Source organism: Microtus ochrogaster, linkage group LG4 (assembly GCF_000317375.1).
Source record: "Microtus ochrogaster isolate Prairie Vole_2 linkage group LG4, MicOch1.0, whole genome shotgun sequence".
Lineage (NCBI taxonomy): Eukaryota > Metazoa > Chordata > Mammalia > Rodentia > Cricetidae > Microtus > Microtus ochrogaster.
In genome coordinates, this window is record NC_022030.1 from 13,653,074 (window position 1) to 13,678,490 (window position 25,417).

Sequence of the window (25,417 nt, forward strand, 5' to 3'; positions counted from 1 at the left end):
TCTCTCTCTCTCTCTCTCTCTCTCTCTCTCTCTCTCTCTCTCTCTCTCTCTCTCAGCTGCGGTTCCAGCTCCATGCCTGTCTACCTGCTTCCATGCTCCCCACCATGGATATAATGGACTAAACATCTTTATGGAGACTAAGAGCCTCTGAAGAGTCTCAGAGCTCCGGCCTCCAGAACTGTTTCTTAAGCACTGAATATTTATTCAGCTTTTCCTTTTTTTTTCATTATCTTGGTCAGTAGAAAGGCTGGCCAGGGGCCCGGGTGCTAATCAATAGGTTGTGGGTCCCATGGTGAAAGAATCACTAACGAACGCAGTCAGGGACATAAGAACTCCAAATCTCATACTCGTGGCTTGTGATCTGCCTGTGGGTGCCTATTTCATCTTGGTTGGACAAGTACTTTCCTGCCCCTAACTTGAAGAACCTCATGCAGTGAGCAGACCCTGGTGTACCCTTATCCTCTTGACATTAGCTTGACAGATGATTCAGTTATGGTCTCCTGAGATCTTGTTTTGTACTTGGGGCATTTGAGCCGATGCCATTGGTCCTAACACAGGTATTCTCACCAGCAAGCTGCTCCCCACCAAGTCCATCCCCAGCTCTTCACCATTCTCATTGTTTGATGACCTGATCTCCTCTGGCTTGGCTAAATACTTTGGTTTTTGTTCAACACAGTATCGACCATCTTGACTTTGGGTCCTTTAAAGATCCAGACACCAAGCTGATGCTGTGCACAAACTTAACCAAACTCACCAAGTCTAAAGCTCTAAAATGTTCCGACATATGAAACTTGGTGCCTTTCAATGTTTTCTTGCTCTGTGAGTTAAATATCTTGACGCTTGAGATTTATCGGGAAATCGATAGTCACCTGTTGTATGGAGGGCAACTTAGAGCCTTCATAGACAACTCAACCTACCTGTCTCTTTTAAATTTAGATGTCTGTTTAAATTTCTATGGCTGCCTATGGTTCATCAAGTCCTTCTCGCAATAGAAAGTGAAAGATTTGCATTACCATTTCATGTGGGTTTACCATGTCTTGCTTCCTCAATTCTGCTGGGAATTCCCTAAGAGAGGGTCACTGTTATGGTTGGCTTTGGCAGGTTTCCTCAGAGCCCCCTCTAGCCCCACCTCTCTTATAGCCATTCTGTGACTTTTGCTGAAAACAAAAACATCTGTTATCATAAGCATTTGTGGTTCAGTCTCTAAGCCTATGGGTCTTGGAGACTAGTGTATGTCATTCAAGTTCTTTATAAGGCTTACTAACTGGTAACTTTTAGTGTGAATTGGTTTGGGGATTTGGACTCTCTAGTTGAGACAATGACGTGTCTTTAGTGTTCACTTAGGGTATTTTTCTTTTCAGTAGGTACCAAGATACTCGGGATAAAAGTCTCCCAATAAAGTATTTCTTTTTGTGTACTGGACTGTTCTACACCTCCCTCTGTTCAAAGATGTGAAGCAATATTCTTTACAGAACTTATTGGTTAATAGTGTGAATTTCAGCTTTTTGGAATAATGGAGGAAGTAGGACATGTTCTGGCTTCAGGGTCAGCTCTGAATGGCAGCAAGCCTGCCTCCTCTCCCAGCTTCCTTCCTCACTTTCTGCTCACACCCACTGGGCTAGTGACCCACAATGTGATTTTGGATAAAGTAGGATAGTTCATGAGATGAATTTTGTACTATCACTACACTGCCCACCTTGTAGCCTCTTTATTTACTATAGCAAACTACATGAAACAATGTCTTGTTGATATTTCATGGCTCTTTATTGTTGACAGAGTCCTTTCATATGGTGTAACAGCCTGGAAGGACAGAAAGGACAAATTGTATTATTACTGCTGTCATTGCCTCTCTCTCTCTCTCCCCAACATCTATCTAAAACCTTTTGAAAATCCTGAAAGAGCCCAGTAAACTTCAGTGTGTAGCCTGAAGGTTATGAATATCAGAATGAATTGCCTAGGCTATTTCAAAACAAAGAAACAACAACAACAAAAAACCCAAAGAGGTGGAGCAAGAAGGAAGAAGAAGAAAAAGAGGAATGGAAGAAGGAAGGGAGGGAGGGAGGAAGAGAGAAAAGGAGGAAGGGAGAGAGAAAGGAAAGGAGAAAGGGAGAGGAAAGAAAGTTCTGTCTCGGCTTTCTCCCATCGCAGATGCAGAGACATCAAATTCCTTGAAAAGCTGTGCTTGAAGGAAGCTCCCCTTATAGGAATCAGTAACTCTGCAAGGACAGGAAGTTCCAGGAAGGCTTATGCAGAGCAAATGTCAAGGTGCTAGCTGTAAACCTTAATGACCCTCTAATAGCATGAAAGAGGTAGCTTGGGAAGAAAGATTAAACATTCATAGATGCAAGAAAACACATCGGTTGACTCACAGAAATGGGCAATCATTTTTCTTGGAAGGGGAAGGCATTTGAGAGCATATTGATTTGGAATCAGATCTTTGCAGGAAACAGTAGTCATCTGCAGAATAACCTGGTCAATGGGGGCACTTCACTGTCTTCTTCATTCCGGAGAAGTCTGGCAGTTGTCATTTCTGTGCCCTCTGTGTGTGCTTCAGGCTCCTGCTCAAGTTATCTCCGCCTCAGTTTCCTCTCTGAGTAAGCCATTGGGAGTTACCTCCAGCCCTATGTTCTCTAAGAAAACTTCATGTTCTCAGAGTTTGACACTCTCCTCTGAGCACCACTGCCTGGTCCTCCTTTCTTTATTGTTGAGTTTATTGCCACTGGGAGGTCAAGGACCATCTTTCACCTGTGACTCATAAAAGTGACTGAAAAGAAGCATCCTACTGACCTTATTTATTTGAGAACCATTTATCAAGGGTCCCCATGTTAGATACTCTAGAGAACATTACAAACACAGCAGGCATGGGCACAGGCACAATCCCTGACCCCATGGAGGTTGCGGGCGGGCAAGCAGAACCCAAACAGCAAGAGACTGTGTTGTAAACTGCTCAGCAGGGGAACAAATGGTGAGTATTAGGAAAGAGGAAGCGTGGGGGTTGTCAGTTCATAGACGCAGTCTGAGGTCAGAGAAGAGGTCACATTCTCAAGAATCCCAATTCACACCAAAATCGAAGCCAGGAGGATGGCTTTTGTTACAAGGGTCCCCTTTTCAGCAAAGGGAGATCTGCTGATTCTAGATCCAGATTGAGATTCCTTCCCATGTGTATGTGGGCATGCTAATGCACACACATTTGTAGCCGTGTATGCGTGTGTGCATGATTGTATGTGTGTGTGTGCACGCGTGCACGTGCGTGTGCGTGTGCTGGGAGGGAAATGCTGCTAAAAGAGGAGAAAGTGATTCCTCCATTTGAAGAGTGAAATCAATAGGAAGGAACAGAGAAGGAACTTTCTGGGTGTTTCACGGAATCGGCTCTGGTTAGAAGTTGGTCTTAATATCCCAATGTGTAATATATAGTGGCAAAAATCAAAATCAAACAAACAAATTTAAAGCTCCGAAATCCATTAATTTGTGTGGTAGACTTTTAAAAATTACTTTTAAGAGTATAGGGCTAGCAAGATGGCTCAGTGAGGAAGGGCATTTGTCACCAAGCCTAATAACCTGAGTTCGAAACCCAGGACCCACATGGTGATGAACACTGATACCCACAATCTTCACACACCATGAATAAATAAATGTGGGGCCTGGAGAAAGAGCCCCACAGTCAAAAGCACTTGCTGCTCTTGCAGGGGACCCAGATTTGGTTTCCAGCATCCACATGGCTATCCACAGCACAGCCATTTGTAATTCCAGTTCCAGGGGATCTGACACCCTCTTCTGCACCACTCAGGCACCAGACATGCACATGGTATACATACATACATAAATACATACATACATACATACAGACAGACAGACAGACAGACAGACAAACAATCATGCACATAAAATAAATCTCTATATAAATAAATGCAATAGAAATAGCTTTTAAAATAACTTTTTAGAGTCACTATGCTTGGTCTAGGAGTGTCACCCTTGAGGTTTTGTTATAAATGTCCCAAGGGGTGAAGCGCATGCACTCAGAGCTGTGTCGATTCTGAATTCTCATCTGTGAACTTGGCTCCCACACAGGGGAGAGAGGTTGCAATACCTGTGTTGCAATTGGTAACCTCCTCCCAGCTTTGCAGCTCATGATGGCTCCTTCCTTTTTCTTCTCTTCTCGCCAATTGTTGATCTTATTATCCTGCTGACTTATTTTTCCTCTGCTTTTACAAACTTATCTGAGGACAAGAAAAGTGAAATTGTTATTTTTTTTATTTATTTACTTTTTTTAGCTATTAGGATTTAATATTTAAACTGCATATCATTGTGTATTACTTACTTTTCTGTGGCTGTAATAAAACAACGAGATCAAGGGAAACTTGAGGAGAATTTATTTTGTCCTTGAGTTGCAGAGGGTTAGAGCCCAGGATAGCAGAGAAACTTGGCAGCAAGCAGCAAGTATGGTGGCTGGAACAGGAAGCTGAGAGTTCACAGCTTGAATCTTGAGCACACAACAGAGAGTGTGAATTAGTAGGAGGCAGGGCTTTTTACTCTCAAAACTCTCCCCCAGAGACATACTTCCTCCACCAAGGCGACATCACCTAGGCCTCCCTGAATGGTGATGCCACCATCTGGGGATCAAGTGTTCAAATACCCAAGACTATGGGGGTCATTTCTCACTCAAATCATCACCACACATTGTTAGTATTATTTTGATCCATAAATCATATTTGTGAATTTGTGTGGTACCTTGTGACATTAAATATACATGTGCAATGTACATGATTAAATCAAGCTAGTTAATATGCCCAGCATTTTGTTTACTTACCTCTATGACATAAAGCGTAGACATAAATTTTAAATTTAATTCCTTATTTTTTAAGTGGGTGGAGGCCAGAGACAGACAGCATGTGTCTTCTACTGTTTATTCTCTACCTTAATTTTAAAATTTATTTCTTATTGTTGGGGAGTTTCATACATAAATATAATATGTTTTATTTTTTTCCAAAAAAAATGAAATACTTTTTAGATGATAAAATGTGCTCCTTAAGAAATCAAATTATAGGCACATCAACTTGTCGTCAAAGGTTAACAGCTGAGAGTGAAAATGTTCTACCTAGTCAGCATGTCTTTGTTGATATCGAACTGGACAATTTCTCAAGTTATGAATTGCTCTTAACTGAATTTTGGGAGCTGTGGACATTTGTGTATCTGGCTCACTGACAATCACCTTAATATTCCACACTGCTGTCCTCAGCATAAACAAATGAACATTTTTCATTTTCATTGCTTCAGTTTAGTCTTAGTGCTGAAAGCACAGACAAAGCTTGTATTTTTATTTCTCTCATTTTGAGCTATGTTGCTAAGTCTAGCTAGCACCTTGTTATTCTCTTCCTGTTGTGCGGAGATTTCCAGTTATATGTCCTTATACTTGGTTTTCTTTCCCTCTGGGATTTCTCCAGACTGTTATCATTATTCTAATGGACAGATAAAGATTTGTGATTTTTTTCTACTGGTGTTTCTTTTATTGATTTTGCATTGTTAAATCTATATTTTCCCGAGACATATTAGAGAGTTTATGGTAAAGTTACAGAGAATTCAGTATGTGCCAGCCAATTATGGCAGCCTGATTAGTTTAAATTCTTATTATTTTTCTGATATGCCTGTGATCACTTACCAGTTCTCTGTATGTAATTGAGATGTTTCTCAGTATTTTACTCTTATCCCTTTGTCTATATTTTTAGATTAAAATATGCTATTTGCTTTTATTATTGTTTTATGATGTCATGTTAGCCAAGACCTCCTTTACTTTCTATTACTGTATTTTTAATTTGTATAAAAAGCTTAAGTGTTCATTAGTTGAGGATTATTTGTTTTATTTTGTGTGTGTGTCACATGTGTGTGTGTCACATGTGTGTGTTCCTCTGAGCACCTGGAAGCTGAAGATCAAACTCAGGCACCGTTCCAAAGGTATATTCTATTTGTTTTTTGAAACAGGCCCCCTCACTTGTTTGGAAATCCCTGATTAGCATGGTCGACTGGCCAGCCAATCCCTGGGTCTACCTGTCTCCGCCTCACCAGAGCCAGGGAACAAATTTGTGCCACCAGGCCTGATTTTTTATTTTTGTTTGTTTGTTTGTTTTTATGTCGATTTGGAGAAATGAACTCATCACTTCACTGACTAAGCCATCACCCCAGCCCTATGAGAGTTACTTTAGGGTCATGGTCTCAACTTTCCCCTATTTCCATGTCATTGTCACTGTGAAGGCAGAACTTGAATTCACTGTACTTACTCCTGCCTCGGCCTCCCCAGTGTGGAGATCATGTGTATGAATAGCACAGCTGGCCTGGGTAATTTTCATTTTTAGGTTTTTAATTTAAAGCCTTGTGGGAAGCTTGGGTTTATTGCAATCAAAAATTAACACGTGAAGACTTTCTGATTCCCTCATAAATGTGTTTAAGGATTTATTCTGGAGTGGAATCTACCCAGAGTCAATGTCAGAAAGAGGTACACTCAGCAGGAAAACAGTTTCTGAATTCTCTCTCGTTTCCTTCCTTTCTTTCTTTCTTTCTTTCTTTCTTTCTTTCTTTCTTTCTTTCTTTCTTTCTTTCTGTCTGTCTGTCTTTCTGTCTTCCTTCCTTCCTTCCTTCGTTCCTTCCTTCCTTCCTTCCTCCCTCCCTTTTTTTTCCATCTTTTCAAGACAGGGTCTTTCTATAATGCCACTCTGGCTGTCCTGGAACTCTCTATGTACACCAGACCAAACTGGCCTTGAACTCACAGTGATCTTTTTGCCTCACTCACCTGAGATTGGAAGTGAGTGCCACCACGCCTGGCTCTTCTGAAGTCTTCATCCCCCTACACTAGCCCAAAGTCAAAGCATCTGCCTTCTGGTTAGTAATTGCCTTGCAGAGGCGGTCTTCCCCTTTCGAGCCTCCCAGCTTCCCTCTGTCCTTCCCTTTCTTCCCCCTTTTCACTCCCCTTCTCATTCTGACCTTCAGGAAGGACGTATATTGAGTGTACCACCGTAAGGGCACAGTGAGCTGCTGAATAGCTAGAATCCCACCTACAGCTTCTTTGTTTTTGTTTTTCCAGTACTAGAGATAAAACCCAGGCCCCTGCACTTGCTAGAAAACCACTCTGTGACTGAAATGTACCCCTGCTGCCTTTCTTGAGATGGGGTCTCATTTACTTCCCAGTCTGCCCTTGAGCTCAGTCTTTAGCTCAAGCAGGCCTTGAACTTATGATTAGCTAACCCCTGCAAAAATAGGTAATATTATGTCTATGTCTTTCTTTTCTTTTTTAATTTTTATCAAACTTACATATTTGAGGAAAACCAATTAATTCCATTAAACATGTAATGAAAAAAACCCAGTTTTTCTTTCTCATTTCCACCAAACTCAACCACACCCGACCCCCTGAGGTGTGTGTCTTCAATCTCCAAACAGCGTACCTCTCTCACAATTTTCTGGGGTTTTTTTTTTTTTAGTTTTAGACATTGCTAGTGCCCTAGCCCATTTCCCCCCTTCTCTATCAAGACATGCACACCCACCCCCAGTACAACTCTTCATAATTTAAGACTGATCAATATTCAGTGATTAATATTATGAGCACACTAATTGAAGCAGAACCTTGTATTATATCCTGATTATGTTCTGGAATGCACTGTATGGTCTGTTTTCCAGATAGTTAGTTACATTTTCCCCCTTGTTCTAGTCTCATTAGCTTGGCTTTCTTTCCAATTATGCAACTCCAGATTGTCTAAATGTCCTCTCAGATGATGATCCCCCTGGAATTCTGTTATCTTCATCTTCTTGCCCAAGCCCACAGGCTCCTTCCTCATCTAGAAGACAGTTTTTCAGTCAGGTGTCCAGTTGCCAGTTTAAACCTTTCCTCTGTCACCCCGCTCCGGGGAGCTCTTGCTGTACAAGCCTGAGGACCTGACTTCGGATCGCTGGCACCTACGTAGAGAGCCAGGTATGGTAGCTCGGGTCTATGATCCCTACACGGGACAAGCAAAGAAAAGAAACCCCCATGGGCTTGCTGGTCAGGCAGCCCAGCTGAATTACTCCAGGTTTCGTGAGAGAGCTTGTCACAAACAATAAGATGGAAAGTGATGGACACACGGGCATATGGCATGTTATCAGGGCTCAGACTGGCTTACACATGTCATGCATGATTCTTTCACAGCCTCGGAAGTGTGTGGAACTGGAAGAACCACCTTGAGATGCTTGAACATAAAAGCCCATGTGACCATTCTCTTTCTTTCTAGAATTTTCTTAACTTCTTAGGGTTGCCTTCATCATTCTTCATTTTATTTAGTTTCACCTGCATAGTTTACAAAAAATTTTGGTTGGTGGAATGTTCTGCATGGTTTTTCTCAGTGGCTCTGTGGGATGTCCCTATCCAGAAGAAACTTCCCAGAATCCTCTGCTTTACCAGAGAAATGTGCTCCACATCATAGCTCCAGGGTTGGTGCTTCTGAATGCGATTTTGAATATTCATCATTTGTTGGGATAAAAAGAATCTGGAAACAGATATTTTAAGTTTTTATTGTGGGCTATTTTTATAGTCATGACACATTTTTTAAAAAATAAGTTATTTTTTCTCATTTTATATACATTGCTTCTTTGCCTGTATGTTTGTCTGTGTGAGGGTGTCGGGTCCCCTGGAACAGGAGCTACGAACGGTTGAGCTGCCATGTGGGTGCTGGGAATTGAACCCGAGTCCTCTGGAAGAGCAGTGAGTGTTCTCAACCACTGAGCCATCCCTCCAGCCCCAAAATCTTTACTTTTATATGAGATTAATTTTGGGAGCTTTTTGTGTTCTTATACATAGTTAAACAGGGAGGAAAGAGAGATTTTTAGAATCGTTAGGAAATAAGTTATGCAAAAGCTCAAATAGGGTTGGCAGGAAGGCTCCATCAGTAAAGGATGTGCTGTGAAAGTCTGGTGACTGGAATTCAGTCTCTGGAACGGATTTAAAGGTAGGTAGAAGGAAAGAACAGTCACAAGATTGTTTTCTGACCTCAGATATAGCCATATGCGCCATAGTGTACATGCGTCCCTACAGCCCCCATTAAAAATGTTTAAGCTCCAATAGTATAGTAAGTCCTAGGTGTCAAGGTCACTTTTGGCCATAGATGAAATGGGACATAAGCTGTTAATAGCACACTGGCTGTATTAAGAGCACTGTTCACAGGTGTGGTTACCAGCTCTGCATTATTTGTTTGAGCAGATTAAGGTCCCATGGATCTCAAGAACTGATGAAAGCAGATAGCAAAGACAGAGTGTTTACTCTTTCTTGTGTAAAAGCTCCTCACGGAACATCCCAACGAATCCTCTGCCAACACTGAGGTAGGCATTCATTCATGGGAGAAGGGAGCTAGCAAGGAAAGGCGACCAAGGCGGGCTTGGAAAGCCCCAGTCCCTTAGGAATTGCATCCCTTTCTTGGGAATTGCCCCTGTGTACCTACTGGGACCCTGGAAGCTGGGGAATCCCAGAGGAGGGCCATCAGTGGCACAAGTGGGATCAGAACATGACTTTACGTAACAGCCAGGACTGAACCTTCAATGTCTAGATAGGGGATTCTAAGTAGACCCCTGGGTCTGAGGACAATTCTTTTGTCACCTTAACATTCTGAAGGATGAGTCTGGCCTCATCAACTCCTGACAGTTTTTAGAGACTTGGTTAAACTCACACTAATTTCAGTTCTTTTTAGTTCGGTGGTGAGAAACTGCTCTGGTTCAGGTTTTGCTGACACTGTGTGCTAGACAGTTGGGAGGTTGGTCTGTACCCGCCGGCTGCTCTTTACTTGGGTAAGTTGAACAGTAGGATTGAGGTACACTCAAAACTACCCACTTCCATTCCAAAGCTGGCTCTTCAGGTTCTCCAGATCTCTTATCAGACTGAACTCTGGCCAAGGTTAAAGTTACCGGGTATCTCTGTGCTGTCCTGTGCAGCATGAGCAACATGAAGCAGCTCCCCAGCTCCTGTGCTGCAAGGGCAGTGTCACTACAGTTTTCAACAGGAAAGACAGAACTATCCACACATTTGTTAAGAAATGTGTGATTCTTGAAAAGTGAATGCTTCTGCTTTATATAAAATTTTAGATAATAAATAAATAGAATATCATAAACGTAATGTGCGGTTAAAAATATATACTTTAGGCCATGATCATCAAATATTATGATCATCAAGATAGTTATTTGGAATATTGCTTATATTTTCATTTCAGATTATAACAGATTTTCATTTGAAATGCATGAGAATTTACTTTACATAAATTATGATTTTTCTGTGATTCCTGTTAGCTTCCAAAACTGGGATTTTTTTTTTTTAAAAAAAAGTACACTTGGGAGGCACAGAGCAACCCAAAGATGGTTGGATCAGTGAGTATCTTAACAATAAAGCACCCCTAGATAGTTATTAGTCATTTTTTATGTTTGTGAGGGTAGCATGAATTGGCCTATATAAACCTTCCACAATTAGCAACCTCTGGATGGACTTCCCTTGGTCGTGTCCAGGCCCCTCTCTTCGCGTGGTCTCCAGTCTCTCTCCAGCTTCCTCACAATGTCCCCGATGGGAAGTGGCGGCAGTCAGAAATTTCATAGATACGTAGATTGTCAGACTTACACAGCAAGTCTTTTATCCACGGGACAATCTCACTTGCCTAAAAATTAAAAGGGACACTTATTTAAATTTTAAAAATTAATTTTAATATTTATACATTTTATTTTATTATTATTATTTTTTTTTTTTGGTTTTTCGAGTCAGGGTTTCTCTGTGGTTTTGGAGCCTGTCCTGGAACTAGCTCTTGTAGACCAGGCTGGTCTCGAACTCACAGAGATCCTCTTGCCTCTGCCTCCCGAGTGCTGGGATTAAAGGCGTGCGCCACCACCACCCGGCTATTTACACATTTTAAACTAGAATAGAATTACACAACTCTTCTCTTTCTCATCCCCCAGTACCTTCCCTCAATTCCCACCCGTGTCCCCTCCACTCCAAAGCTTATAGTCTTTTTCTTTACTATTGCTACATCTATGTGTGCATTTGTATATGCATAATATGTATCTGCACAGTATATAAATGGAACCTGCTGAGTCCACTTTTGGTTGGTTGGACATGTTTTCAGGGCTGACCAGTGTGTTGGATAACCAGTAAGGGAGATCGTCCCTGGAAGGGGCTAATCCTCCCTCTCTCGGCAGCCAGTAGTTGCCTGTATAGCTCTGTGTTTGGGGATGTTACCCCATGAAACTGTCCCCTTTCCATGCTCATTGATGTTGCCATTGTTCTGGTCTTGTTTGTGCCACCATATCTAGGAGAGAGTTTCACAGCAAACACTTTTAGCACTTCTTCTATCCCTATTTTTTATAATTCTACTCCCTCTCAATAAAGAATCATTAAACTCTCATATTGTGCCTTGAATGCACCCTCCGGAAAGGTTAAATATGCTTTTGGCAAATGCACTTTAAAAAAACCAACCCTATTTGGTTTTTCTTTTCTTTTTTTTTTTAATTACCTTGAGAACAACAAGAAAGTATTTTAAGCTTATAATCTCTAAAAGATAAAAGAATACTTTCTTGCTAGACGGTGATGGCACATGCCTTTACCCCCAGCACCCAGGAGGCAGAGGTGGTCCAATCTCAGTTTGCTACACATTGAGTCCCAGAGAGCAGCCAGGGCTGCACAGAGAAACCTTGTCTCAAAAACAAACTAAAACAAAAGAATACTTTCTTCCTTTTTGGTACACCCGCTTTTAAAATCAAGAAACAGAGCACGGCATCCAGGATTACTCAGTTGAGTGAAATGATTCTTAATGGATTTGAGTCAACGGGTTGGGTGAAGAGCCTGTGTTGTCTTTTAAGGGTGTGTTCTGATGGGTGAGCTTGAAAACAACCACGAAGCTACTGTGACAGAGTGGAATGTCCTGTTCCCAGCCAGATGACTGTGCTGTGGGGGTGGCTGGGCAGGAGTAAGTGGTTGAGCAAGCTCTATACAGGGCGATCACAGATGAGCAGGCTGTGACCTCATCAAGTGTGGGTAGGGCTGTGCCTTCTACCAGCCAGGCAGTGTACCCCGGTGTGGGCTGCACCCACCAGAGAAGCGGTGCTATAGGAGCTTTTCCCAGGGTCTCCTATGGTCCAGCAAACACCTTTTGATCTGTAACTATTATCTCCTTTAATAATTATTTAAAATTTACTATAAGCCCCAGGCCTAACAGCTGGATATCACAGAAGCTGAAATAAGAGCTTGACCACTATACAAAAGTGACTGTTTATGCTCTCTTGGGGACAAGATCATTTCTGCTTCTTCCATAGTTAGATACAGCAAATACTGTCTAAATGTGTTCTTAAGTTCATATTGAAAGGAAAACATTAAGCTTCCTGAACTTTGAGCATTGTGGTAATTTGAATGCCATTGTCCCCCCATAAACTCACAGGGAAGGGCACTATTAGGAGGTGTGGTTTTGTTGGAGGAAGTGTGTCACTGTCGGGGTGGGCTTTGAGGTTTCCTATGCTCAAGATAACACCAGGGGCTGAGTCCACTTACTGTTGTCTTCTGATCAAGACATAGCCAACACCATGTCTGCCTACACTCCACCATGCTCTCTGTCATGATAAGAATGAATGGAACCTCTGAACTGTAAGGCAGTCCCAACTAAATGGTTTCCTTATAAGAGTTGCCATGGTCACATGGTATCTCTTCACAGTGATAGAAACCTTAACAAAGACACACATGAAAGCAGAATGAAGTCTGAAACCTGTGTTTATTAAGTGTAAATTTAGAAAGGACAGTAGGGTTTGTTTCCCTCCCATCTTCTCCAGTTCACCTCTCTAGCAAACTCCCCATGGTCCAATCTGAACCTCCCTCTGCTCTGCATTCTGCGTATCCATGTCTGATTCCCCTCACCACAGGTCAAAATACTTGTAACATATTGCTGTGAAGCCAGGAAGGATTTTATTTGTTGGTATTGGGCAAAATTTCCTTGATATATAAATTGGTTTGTCATACCGAGGTACGACAGTCCAAATGGCTTCTAGGCCTGTCAGGTTTGCTGACCACAGTCTACCAAGGGCAGCTAAGAATGGAGCCCAACACAAAACCCTCAAACTTACTTAAACAACCATACATTATGGGTTGGTTGATTTTTTGTTTGTTTGTTTGTTTTTACAATTCAGCATGTAGTTCTCCAGTGTGAATGTTGTAGATGGCAGCATTGTATCACAGTGTCAAAAGGCTGGATACCCCTGGCACCAGAAACTCATTTCTTACAAGTTCAGGGGTGCTGTAAATTCAATGTCTGGGTGTTGGCAAGTTTGGAGGTTTGAATGAGATGCCCCCAATGTCTGGGTCATTTAACCCCTCGGTCCCCAGTTGATGGCACTGTTTGGGAGATTTAGGACGTATGGCCTTGCTGGAGGAAGTATATCACTAGAGACAGGCTTTGAGAGTTTAAAGACTCACTGCTTTGAGTTTTCTTGCTCTGCTTTGTGCTTGCTGTTCAAAATGTGAGCGAGCCCTCAGCTTTCTGCTCCTGCTGCCTTGCCTGTTGCTTCCCCACCATGATGGACTCCATCGCTCCAGAACCGTCAGCCTCAGTAAACTCGCTCTTCTCGAAGTTGTCTTGGTCTGGGTGTTTGTCACAGCCATAGAAAAATGACTAATTTGACAAGGTCTGTTTCTTCTGAGGTTTGTTTCCTTGGCTCACAGATTAACTCTATTTTCTCCTAGCTTTCCTTTGAGTGTGCAAACTTTCTCCCTCTGGATTCCTTACCAGCCATATTGAATTAAGATCCATCTCCCAAAAACTTTGTTTTAACTTAATTTCTTCAATAACAGTGCCAAATACAGAGGCACTCTGACATGCTAGGGTCAGGACTTTCACATATGAATTTGGAAGGAGGCACAGTAAAGGTGAAATAATCCACATGCGATAGTTACTGGCAACCACTCTGATTCAGACAGCTAAAAGATCGTTTTGTTTTGTTTTGTTTTGTTTTGTCTTAAATGAGCCAGATTTTTCATTTATTCATTTCTTGGATTTGAAGTATTCTCCAATGATATCCTTGGCCTGTGAGCTTCTTTGCCGTAGCCCTTAACCACTGCACAGCTACAACCAACCACTTTCTGTGGCTTCCCCTCTTGATCGGTTTCACAGAGGCCTGACCATTTGCCTAGTTTCTTGTTGTCACCAACCTTAATCAGCTTGTTTGGGTGCTCACCACAAAGTGTCTCCACGAACCTGACGTACATAGACTCATCACAATTGGATGCAAGCCCACAGAGATGGATGTGGTGCCTGTCTAAGGCTTAGCAGTTTCCCCTATGGGGTGTGCTAGGCCACTGTGGATAAGGGCACTTTTTATATTCAAATATTGACATCCGTTACACCTCCAGCAACAATGCCTTCCTAGGCCATGGTGGTAGATTATGGGTGAGGTCAAATCTTGAATATACTCATGCCTCTGCCTCCACACATCTGTGTGGCAACAGGGGAAAAGCAAGACAATGAAAAGTTTTAAGCCCTTTTTTATTGGTGGTCAGAACAAAAATCAGCTTGTGCCTCTGAAAAGTCTCTAGGTGCCCAAGCTCAGGCATACAGAGTTTTTAGAGGCCAAAAGCACAAGGACCATAATTTACATCAAGTTAGATGAGTGAGGTTCAGTGCAGCCTTGAAACATTCGTTAATGAACATAGTAATTATTTTAGACACAACATGCCAGTTATTATTTTACTTACAACTTTTCTAGTTATTTGATTTACTTTAATCATTTGGTCAAGGCCTGGAAATCTCAAATGTGTTGACAAGGCAGACACGGCCATTGGGAGAGGTTAGGAGAGAGAGCTGAGAACTGTCTAAGCAAATACAAAAATGGAGTCAGGACAAGATGGCATTATCTTTGTCATTTCAAAGGGGCATAATTTAGACTAAAACAATGAAAAATTTTCTTTCTTTTTTTGTTGCTGCAGACTAAATGTACATAAGCCTTCTCCCTTATGAGCAGAGTTATAGCTACACATTGTGTTTACAAAAGTTTCCTTAGGGATGAGCAGGGACAGTGATTGTCCTGGCTGTTCTCTGTAGCATCCAGTGTGTCAGTTATGTCATTAGCATCCCCATTCACTGATCTTCCTGAGTCCTCTTTCCTGATAAGACAGAACATGTGTGTGTAGGAGTGTGCGTGTGGTGGTATTCTCGTGTGTTCGTGTGTGTGCACACACCTGTGCATGCAGATGTTGATACATATGTGTATGTCTGCATGTATAGGCCAGAAGTTAACATTAGATGTCTTCAAAATTTTTTCTCCACCTTATTTTTTGAGTGAAGGTCTCATTGGATTTGGAACTCCAGGGATTCACCTTTCTCTACTGTCCCAGGGCCACGATTACAGATTACCATCACTGAACCCAGATTTTTCACATGGGTGCTGGGGAATTTCAACCCAGGTCCTCATGTTTGGGGGGCAAACTCTCTACCTACTGAACCATATTTAGAAAAAAGCAAGATTTTACGGACCAAATTCAATAGTAAGATCTGGGTCCCAATGGCCCTTATATTTAGTTAATAGAGTCATGCCACCCTTCCGTTTGAATTCTGTTAGGTAACTTATTATTGTACTTCAAGGTGCCACATAATAGTGAAAACCAATATCCATTTTCAGTGGCCTTTTGTTAGTGTCTGCCTTAAGTGTTCATATGAGAGTGAAGAGATTCTAATAAACCCCTGCCATGCTTGCTTACTCCACCACTAGGTTTCCTGGATTGTTTTCACAACTTGCCAGACTGAAAGTGAGTTCTCAGTCAATCTTCATTTCCCATGCAGCCCTTCTTCATCCTCAGAAGCCAGAAGACAGTGATTATGGAAGACACCGTCTTTCTGGTAGTGGGGGTGAGAGAGGCCAAGACCCATCCTTTTCTTTTGCTGCTGGTTCTGGGCCCATTCATCTGTATTTGGCCTGGGGACCATTAAGGTGTTCCAGCAATGCCCGACCTTCATGGTCGCAAAGCTTCCACGATAAGAATCTGTGGAATGGGGTACAAATTTGGCTGAGTACTAAATATTACAAGGAGCTCATTCTGGAAGCCCCAGTGCAGGCAGCTGCGGCACTGGGAACCCTCCGGGTGACTTCATGGTCTCCCGAGGTCTGAAATCCACTTGGGCGCCATCACCTCTTCACTTCTCCATGTGCTTTTACCTGTAATTGTATTGCTCAACAGAAGAAGGGTTAAGCAACCCCTCTTCCTTCCCTTCCTCCTTATTGTACTGAGATCTCCCAGGCCACATTAGACATGCACATAAAGGAAAGTTAGAAGAAAACCAGCTTTCTGGTAGTTAGAAACCATCTTTGGTACTTTCCACCTAAGTGTGAATTAAAGCAGAAGTTACTTTAGCAGTTTACCAATGTTTATTACGTTGCTCTTTGCCGCTGTGAAACTGTGGGTCGGCTGAATTGTCTGATTTGTTTTTATCAATTACTATAGTTTCCTCTTTTAGGATGTCATGGCACATATCAACCTACTGACTATAAAGCTGCTGTTGATGCTCTTTTGTGCGCTCATCTATGTTCTGATGTGCCTTCAGTAAAAACGCGTATTTCAAATATTTCTGAAGACACCCTCAGAATGGAAACCTCCTGGTACACACACACACACACACACACACACACACACACACACACACACTGTAGTGTTCCTGATGCTTGCCTGCTGGCAGCTGGGAGAACTTGCAAGTGAGGAAAGCTTACTCATCTAGGTCTGTGCCGTGTAGGAAGAGTGGGCAGGAAGGTTCCAGGAAGGCTTTCAGTTAATGCCTGCCAAAGGGCCCGGACACTCCCTCTGCCCTTCCCATTTCCTTACAGGTTAAGGACTTGGACCTTCAAATGCTTTTAGATCTTTACTGGTTGAGGACCTATGGTGTCAGGTGGTGAGATTCTAAACACAAGTCACTCTGTGAACATTTTGATGCCATCTTCGAGGTGCGTTGGACTCTGCTTTGCTCTCCACGCTGAGAGCAAGGTGGTCTCTTCCCAGAGTTCTTTCCAGCTTCAGAGGAGCAGTAGAGAGTGTATGACCTGTCTACGGACAGAGTGCTAGAAATCTGAGATGTGCGGCTCTTCCCCTTTGCCAACAATTCCCTTCCATGGTAATGTTTTGCAAGGCTTGGTCAAGATTCAAGGAAAGCATCGATGCTCTATTCTTGTTGTGTCCATCAGAATGTATTCATTTTGTCCACCCACTTCTTGGAGAGTAGAATGCACTGAACACTACCTTAAGCAGATGGATTTGGCTCCCACTCTGTGCTAGTGAGTTAGCATACTTCCTCAGGGAACACGGAATGTCAGTCTAATAGTCACACATAGATTATTACAACTAATTATCAATCTATAGGTAGCTCATAAAATTATGGAAAATATAGAACAGCGAACGGAAGTAACAGTGACAGTCATGTTATCCCATGACTCAAGGAAAACACTCTGATGCATCTTGCTCAAGTCTGGTTCCAATAGTTGTGTGGGACTGCCTCCGTTTCTCCCTAGTTCCCTTTCCTGCCCGAGAGAACTTGTGCTTTCCATCTCATTAGATGACCTTCTACACTCAGTGACTTACGGAGTAAGTAGCCAGTAAGTAGCTCAGCATTTTGTGCCTTGAAGTCACTTCAGAATATATGCAAATTTAATGTGGTGGTGGAAATATGCATATTTCTCAGGCTCTACACATCTTCCCATGTGTCTTTAGAATAAATACCTACTTGAAAAGCTTTCAGTATGTGTTGCTGAGCTGTCCTCATGTGTTCTATCAGTGTTTCCCCTTTCCAGCATTTTCTTTAAAAGTCTCAGAATCCTGTATTGCTTTTAAATGTTTCCTGATAACTTGGTGAGAGAAAAAGGAAAGGAAAAAAGAGGCTGGAGAAATGGCTCAATAATTAAGACCATGTATAGCTCTTGCAGAAGAACTGGGTTTCAGTGCCCAGCACTCACACTGGGTGGCTCACAGCTGCATCTAACTCTACCTCCAGGGGATTTGCATCTGGATTCCTCAGACACTGTACTCAAGTGCACATACCCACCCACACATACACATCCATAATTAAAAATAATAAGGAAAAATTTAAGAAGAAAAAGTAAAAAACTAAAAAAAAAAGTAAAAAACTCACTGATATATTTTGTATTTTTTTGTTTAATAGTGAATTTTTTATGATTATACGTTTGCTATAATATTAGAGTGGAACCTGGTTCAGAAATGATATTTATGGAGACAGATTTATCTAACTTGATTCAAACTTAGTGCAATATGTACGTGTATTGAAACATAATATAGTACCCCATTAATATAAACAATCTTATGTTTATATGTTAGTTAAGATTAATTAAAAATAATTAAACTATAGGCATCTTATCCCATTATCTGCTTCATAATTTCTCCCCAAGTCTTTCCTCAGGGTGGATCTTTTTACTGTCCAGTCAATTATTCTGCAAGGAGAATGACATTCATTGACACTGAGAAAGCCTGGTATTGACTTTACTCGCCAAAGGACAGAAATGACATTTTAAACAGGATAATGTGTTTTATTAAGAATTACCATTACAGAATAGAATTTCTACTTAGCTTACATAGATAATGTTTTTGGCAGCGGGGAGGCCATGGCCAGTGCTCACCATTTCTCCATGGTTACTAATCCAGATGTCCACCCTCCATCAGCATTGCTGTATCGCACTAATTATGTCAACCTGAAAGAAGCCTTTGAGATCAAGTCCTCTGCATGATTGTGGAGCTCTTGGGAACTGTGCTTTGTCACTGACTATGTCCTAGGAACAGGTTTTTTCCTAACCAGAAAGCATCATATATAAGGGCAAACCAGCCCCAACTCGCATTTTCACTCCACTCAAAATGTGTATACTTAGGAAACATGGTTTTGTCTTAACAACAATTTGTACCAACCTCAAAAGGGGCAAGGTTTCTGTTGCATGATGGATATATGAGACTATGTTATATTATTGTCGTAAGATCGTATGATTCAAATTTTTTGTATAAATTATTGATTGTGAAAAATGTCAACAATGCTTACCATTAGAAAATGATATTGGGAAAAGGAGCTAAGAAATCTGCTTAGAGAAATCTTTTTCTTTCCCTCCAGTGGGGTCTGGCTGTGTTACTTGGGCTGTGCTTCTGGAACTCATAGGCTCAAGTGTTCATCCTGCCTCAGCCTCCCCAGCAGCTGATCAACAGGTGCACACCTCTGCACCTGACTTTGATGTCCAAAATTTGTTTTGTATCACTTTGCTAGAATTGCCTTTATTTTGGTGTTTTTCTACTTCAAACAGGCTTTGCTTTGGCATTTGTTTGTGTGTGTATGTTCTCTTGTGTGTGTGTGTGTGTGTGTTCCTTTGTGGGAGCGTGTATGTGCATGAGTGTGTGCAAGCATGTTGGTGTCTTCCTAGGTTGCTCTCCACCTTATTTTTAGAGACAGAATCTCTTGCCGAAGTTAGAGCTCCCTGATTTGTTTCGCCTACCGGCCACCAAGCCCTGAAAAGCCCTCTGTGCAATCCCAGCGCTGGGGTTACAGGTGTACATGTGTACATGACTGCATCCACTGTTTCTATAGGGGCTCAAGATCAAACAGATCCTCTGAGCCATCTAGCCAGCACCTTTACAGCATTAGTTTTATTTATTTATGTATCTGTTTACTTATTTATTCATTTAAGACAGGGTCTCACTACGTAGCCCTGGCAAGGGATGGAACTCTCCATGTAAACCAGGCTAACCTCAAATTTACAGAGATATACCAGTCTTTGCCTTTGGATCAAAGGTGTGCACAGCCATCTCACTCATCTCTTTGGTCTTATTTGGTGTGTGTGTGTCTGTCTGTCTGTCTGCCTGAGTGCAGTTGATCACGAAGGCCAGGAGAAAGTGTTGGATCACCTGTGAACCAGCAGACATGAGCGCTGGGAACTGAGCTCAGGTCCTCAGCCACAGCAGAACCTCACCCTTAACCACTGAGTCATCATCTCTCGTGCAGACTGTGACACCATTTTTAAGAGACAAATACATGAAGTCTACTTTACTTTTATTTTGTTTTTGTTTTGTTACTCCGGCTGTTCTGGAACTCACTCTGAAGACCAGGTTGGCCTCTGCTACAAAATGCTGGGATTAGAGTTGTAGCCACCGTGCAGACTAAATAAGTCAACTTAACTTTTAAGAGTTGTTCTACGTACAAGGTAGGGATGTTTAACAGTGACAGGCACAAAATCGAGAAAAATCAGGGTTTGTCGCAAAGCCTAGTACATTGTCTTTATTCAAAAGTTTGCAAACTTTTCTGGTCCCCCTTCCCCCTTGTGTCTGTGTGTCTAATTCTTTTATTTATTTATTTTCTTGGAGACAGAGTTTCTCTTTGTAACTGCTCTGGCTGTCCTAGAACTCGCTTTGTAGATCCAACTGGCCTAGAACTCACAGAGATCCTCTTGCCTCTGCTTCCTGAGTGCTGGGAATAGAGGTGTGCACCACAACCACCAAGGCTAGTGTGTCTAATTCTTGATGGAGAAACAAGGAATAAGAAAAAGAAATTAATTCCCAAAGCAATCTAAACTTTTAAATTACTGGCTGAGTTGAGGCCACCTGTGTCGTTGAAGTACATTGTGTAGAGGCTGTGAAACACAGCCAAGAGCCTGATCTGAGTCGTAGTATGTCTCTACTTGTAGGTGAAATGTCACGGGGCATTGAGCCCCTCGATGCACCCAGGGAAAAGGAATGAGGAACACCGAGGTTCAGTTCTTCTTAATGAAAAGATCTGACTGTCGCTAGAGGATTCTAACTGCTGTCTCTACTTGTAGGCAAAATGAAGGACCGGCTTGCAGAGCTTCTGGAGTTGTCCAGGAGCTATGACCAGCAATTCCCAGACGGGGACGATGACTTTGACGCTCCCCACGAGGACATCGTGTTCGAGACCGACCACATCCTGGAGTCCTTGTACCGGGTCATCCAGGACATCCAGGATGAAAACCAACTGCTGATGGTGGACGTCAAGCGCTTGGGGAGGCAGAACGTCCGCTTCCTCACTTCCATGCGGCGCCTCAGCAGCATCAAGCGAGACACCAACTCCATCGCCAAGGCCATCAAGACCCGGGGTGAGGGCATCCACCAGAAGCTTCGCTCCATGAAGGAGCTGAGCGAGCAGGCAGAGGCCCGGCATGGCTCGCAATCGGCGGTGGCACGCATCTCGCAAGCGCAATACAGCGCGCTGGCCCGCGCCTTCCAGCAGGCCATGTACGAGTACAACCAGGCCGAGATGAAACAGCGCGACAACTGCAAGATCCGCATCCAGCGGCAGCTGGAGATCATGGGTAAGGACGTGTCGGGCGAGCAGATCGAAGACATGTTCGAACAGGGCAAGTGGGACGTGTTCTCAGAGAACCTGTTGGCCGATGTGAAGGGCGCGCGGGCTGCGCTCAACGAGATCGAGAGCCGCCACCGCGAGCTGCTGCGGCTGGAGAGTCGCATCCGCGACGTGCACGAGCTCTTCCTGCAGATGGCTGTGCTGGTGGAGAAGCAGGCGGACACGCTGAACGTCATCGAGCTCAACGTACAGAAGACCCTCGACTACACGGGCGAGGCCAAGGCGCAGGTGCGCAAGGCGGTGCAGTACAAGAAGAAGAACCCCTGCAGGACCATCTGCTGCTTCTGCTGCCCCTGCGTCAACTAGCAGCTGGTTTGGACCTTCATCACCTGTGCCCTGAGGGAAATGTGTTCAGGATGCCAGCCAAAGGCATCCCGCACTGGGCCGATGGAGGCGGTCCCAAAGCCTGCAGAATTCAGAGCATAAAGAAAGAACGTTGGGGTCAGGAGGCAAGACTTGGGATCTGGCACTTGCCTAGAAAGATGGTTGTTAGTTAGCATCCTATGGTTCGTTAATGCAGGCAGATTACCAATGGAGTTGTGTGGCGTCATTATAAGATACCTAGCACTCAGCATCACAGGGAGGCGCTAATGCCGTTGCTAAGGTCAATGTCATGAAGACTAAAAGAGGAAGTCCAATTACATATACTAATAGTATGAGCACATTATCAAAATTAGTCTTCGTTTATCTTCTCTGGAAAGTTCCTTGGTGCTATTCGATTTTGAGTGACATTCACTTGAGTATTTCTTAGTTCAATTTCGAGTAGCATTGACCTGGAGTAAACTGGATTTCATTCACTTCTGATTATTTATTTATTTTGTGTGAGCCTTGCCTATGTGGAAACCTTCCCTCGGTTCTCTTCCGCCACTTATTAAACCACACCGAACATACACTGTTTCCTTTTCTCTCTCACCTTTTGTACCTTCCACCAGAATATATATGCACATGCACGCAGTACATATATATGTATATATTCATATATAGAATAATTTTTGAAATATTTTAAGCACCAAATATTGAACAATCACTCAAATCGAACTTTTTTTTATCACTCACATTTTATATTTTTCACAGATAACATTTATTTAAAATTTATCTTTGTACTGAATTTCATATGATATATGTGTATATGTAAACTAATATCTACTCATTTGTGTACACAATGGCCAATTGGATTAACTTTGCTTTGGGAAATTCTGTATTTAAATAATAAGAACATTGTTTAGTCAGTGCCAAGTGTTGCTTTGACTGTCATGAGTGTATTTCATCCCCAACTGCATGGCCCACAGTGGGTCAGACTTTATTTTGAACAACTGTATGCTGCCATTCATGCAGATAAGTGGGAAAAACATGCGACACAATCAGAGGTACTAAAATGACGTTCTTGGGAATAATAATTCATCTTACTATGAACCTTTCCTTGCATGCATTAAAGCAGAGAGACTTAAAGTGAGATCTTTTTTTTTCAAATAACCATAGTCCACATGACACGATAGCTATCTTTTTTACATATTTACATCATGACCTATTGAAGATAACTTATTTTTTTCAACTATTTTTAAAATTATGGTTAAATTCCCCCCCTAAACCCCACTCCCCACCCCACCGCCGCTAACTACAATGTGTGTATGGAACTCTCAACAAACGCATTTTCATCAGGGCACTCCGAGTTACAGTAGTTTTACACTCAACTAGGTGGTAAAACTTTTTCAGGTTTTAGAGATTTGCTTTCACTTCAAAACTCAGAGGTGATGTTCTAGACCATGATCACACATCCCATATGTCTTCTGAACCGACTTACACGTTCTTAAATACAGGAGTGATTTTAGTTGGGAGTTGTCTATCTTGAGCTCTAAGAAGGTAGTTTTATTTTTACTTGTTTGTTTGTTTGCAAGGCAGGGTTTCTCTGTGTAACAACCCTGGCTGACCTTGAACATGCTTTGATTCCAGGCAGGCCTTGAACTCACAAAGATCCTCCTGCCTCTGCCTCCTGAGTGCTGGGAGTAAAGGCACGTGCCACTACTACCCAACAAAGGTAAAGTTTTAAAAGAGAAAAGGAGCAGGAGCCCTTTGGGGCTCACTGGTCTATTTACGAGCAAGAAAAACTAGCCCTGTGAGTAATTTCACTTTGATAGTTCGATATGAGAATCATACAATCTGAGCCCCACACAGTTCTTCTTAGACTTGCCCAGTTTCTTTATCAGCTCACTACTGGGATGTTCCCTTTCTCTAAAGAAGAGGGAGAAGTGTCCACATGGGCCCAGGGCCCAAGTTTTTATTGTAGAAAAAAAAGAGCCTGTCTATGGAGACTAGCTATTCTCTGCAAGAAGGAACAGTCCATAAATGTAACTTGTTTGAACTCTGGAAGAACTTTCTTTCTCTCTTTCCCCCTTCCTTCCTTCCTTCCTTCCTTCCTTCCTTCCTTCCTTCTTTCCTTCCTTCCTTCCTTCCTTCCTTCCTTCCGTCCTTCCGTCCTTCTTTTTCTTTTTTTTCTTCCATTTTTTAGAGTCATTGTGAAAGTAAATGACTTTCTGTGTCTGCATGATTTTTTTTCTGAGACAGAGTTTCACTCTATAGTCCCATCTGGCTTGGTACTCACTATGTAGGCCAGGGTGGTCTTAAACTCACAGAAATATCTTTCTGCCTCTGCCTCCTGAGTGCTGAGAATAAAGTCATGTGCCACTGAACCTGGGTAGAGCACTTTTTTCCTAATTAATCCTAATGATAAAGCAGTTTTCATTGTGATAACGATTCCAATCCTGTTTGCTTCTAGTCGACTGTGTTGTTCTGTTCTGTTCTGTTCTGTTCTGGTATTCTATTCTATTCTGATGGATCTGTTCCATCCTAATCTATTCTAATGGCTCTATTCTATTCTCTTCTTCTCCTATTTCAATATATTCTATTCTATTCTATTCTATTCTATTCTATTCTATTCTATTCTATTCTATCCTATCCTATCCTATCCCATCCTATCCTATCCTATCCTGACAGATCTGTTCCATTTCATTCTACTTCTATTCTATCCTAATCATATCCACAAGAAATCAGTTGAACACGGTTTGGCAAGGACTTGTCCCTGGGGTTCTTCCCAACACATGAATCATAGACTCCATGAGGAGCTCTCTGGAAAGAGATCAAGGCTGGAGCACAGACCTCAGAGGAAGACATCAGTTACCTCTCCCATATCCTCCGTAACAGCCCCAGCCTGCCCAGGAACTGTCAGTGAAATGCCAGCTTTGCCTATGGAAAGGGTGTTCAGTCCCTGAGAGATGCTATAAGGTTAGTTCCTCCTCCTTGATATTCACATGGCAGACTTTCAAAGGTGACACTGAACAAGACCTTATGGTGATGCTGCAAACTTCAAACACTAATGCCATTTTGTGCATAAGAGAAGAATATGGTCGCAATGAAACTTCTTAAGAGCAGAAGATGGGCCCAGTGAGATTCTCAGCAGGTAAAAGGACTTACTTACCTCAGAGTTTGGTGACAGGAGTTCCATTCCTAGAGCCCACCTGACAGGAGAAAACTGACTCCTATAGGGAGTCTACATGTTTATTCTCTCCTCTCTCTCTCTCTTTCTGATAGGACCTTATAATTCAGCCCAAACCATTCTCACACTCATGATCCTCTGATCTTGCACTAAAACTTTTAGATATAGCCAAGCAGACTAACACAACAGGTTACAGGTGAAAATTCCAGAAATGAACAGGAAACTCTCTCATTCAACCTCATTCGGGATGTATTTGTATACACCATAATATGGGTAAAATGTTTCAAGGGCCAGTCATCCAAATATTCAAACTCAAGTCACAGAAGTTACGTGACTCTTCAAGGTAATAATTTGGAAAGAGTGTGGTGCTTTCTCTGTATACCAATGCCATTACATTTCCTTAAAAGCAGTATCTACAATGCCCTGGGTCCAGTCCCTAATATCTTCCCTAAACACCTGGCTTAAGTTTTCATTGTTGTGCTAAAAATTCACAGCCAAAAGAAGCTTGAGAGGAAAGAGTGTTTCAGCTCACAAGGCTCAGGTCACACTCCATCAC

The 25,417-nt window shown here is 42.4% G+C and overlaps 1 protein-coding gene and 1 pseudogene across 1 annotated transcript; one reads left to right on the top strand and one right to left on the bottom strand.

The window, feature by feature from the left end:
- Positions 1–14,009: 14,009 nt before the first annotated feature.
- Positions 14,010–14,399, bottom strand: LOC106144163 (annotated as a pseudogene).
- A 6,414-nt stretch (positions 14,400–20,813) lies between these two features.
- Positions 20,814–22,090, top strand: Stx11 (syntaxin 11). The gene has a single exon (XM_005361003.3). It carries the CDS (start codon positions 20,814–20,816, stop codon positions 21,675–21,677), a length of 864 nt encoding a protein of 287 aa, XP_005361060.1. The 3' UTR covers positions 21,678–22,090.
- The last annotated feature ends 3,327 nt before the right edge of the window (positions 22,091–25,417 follow it).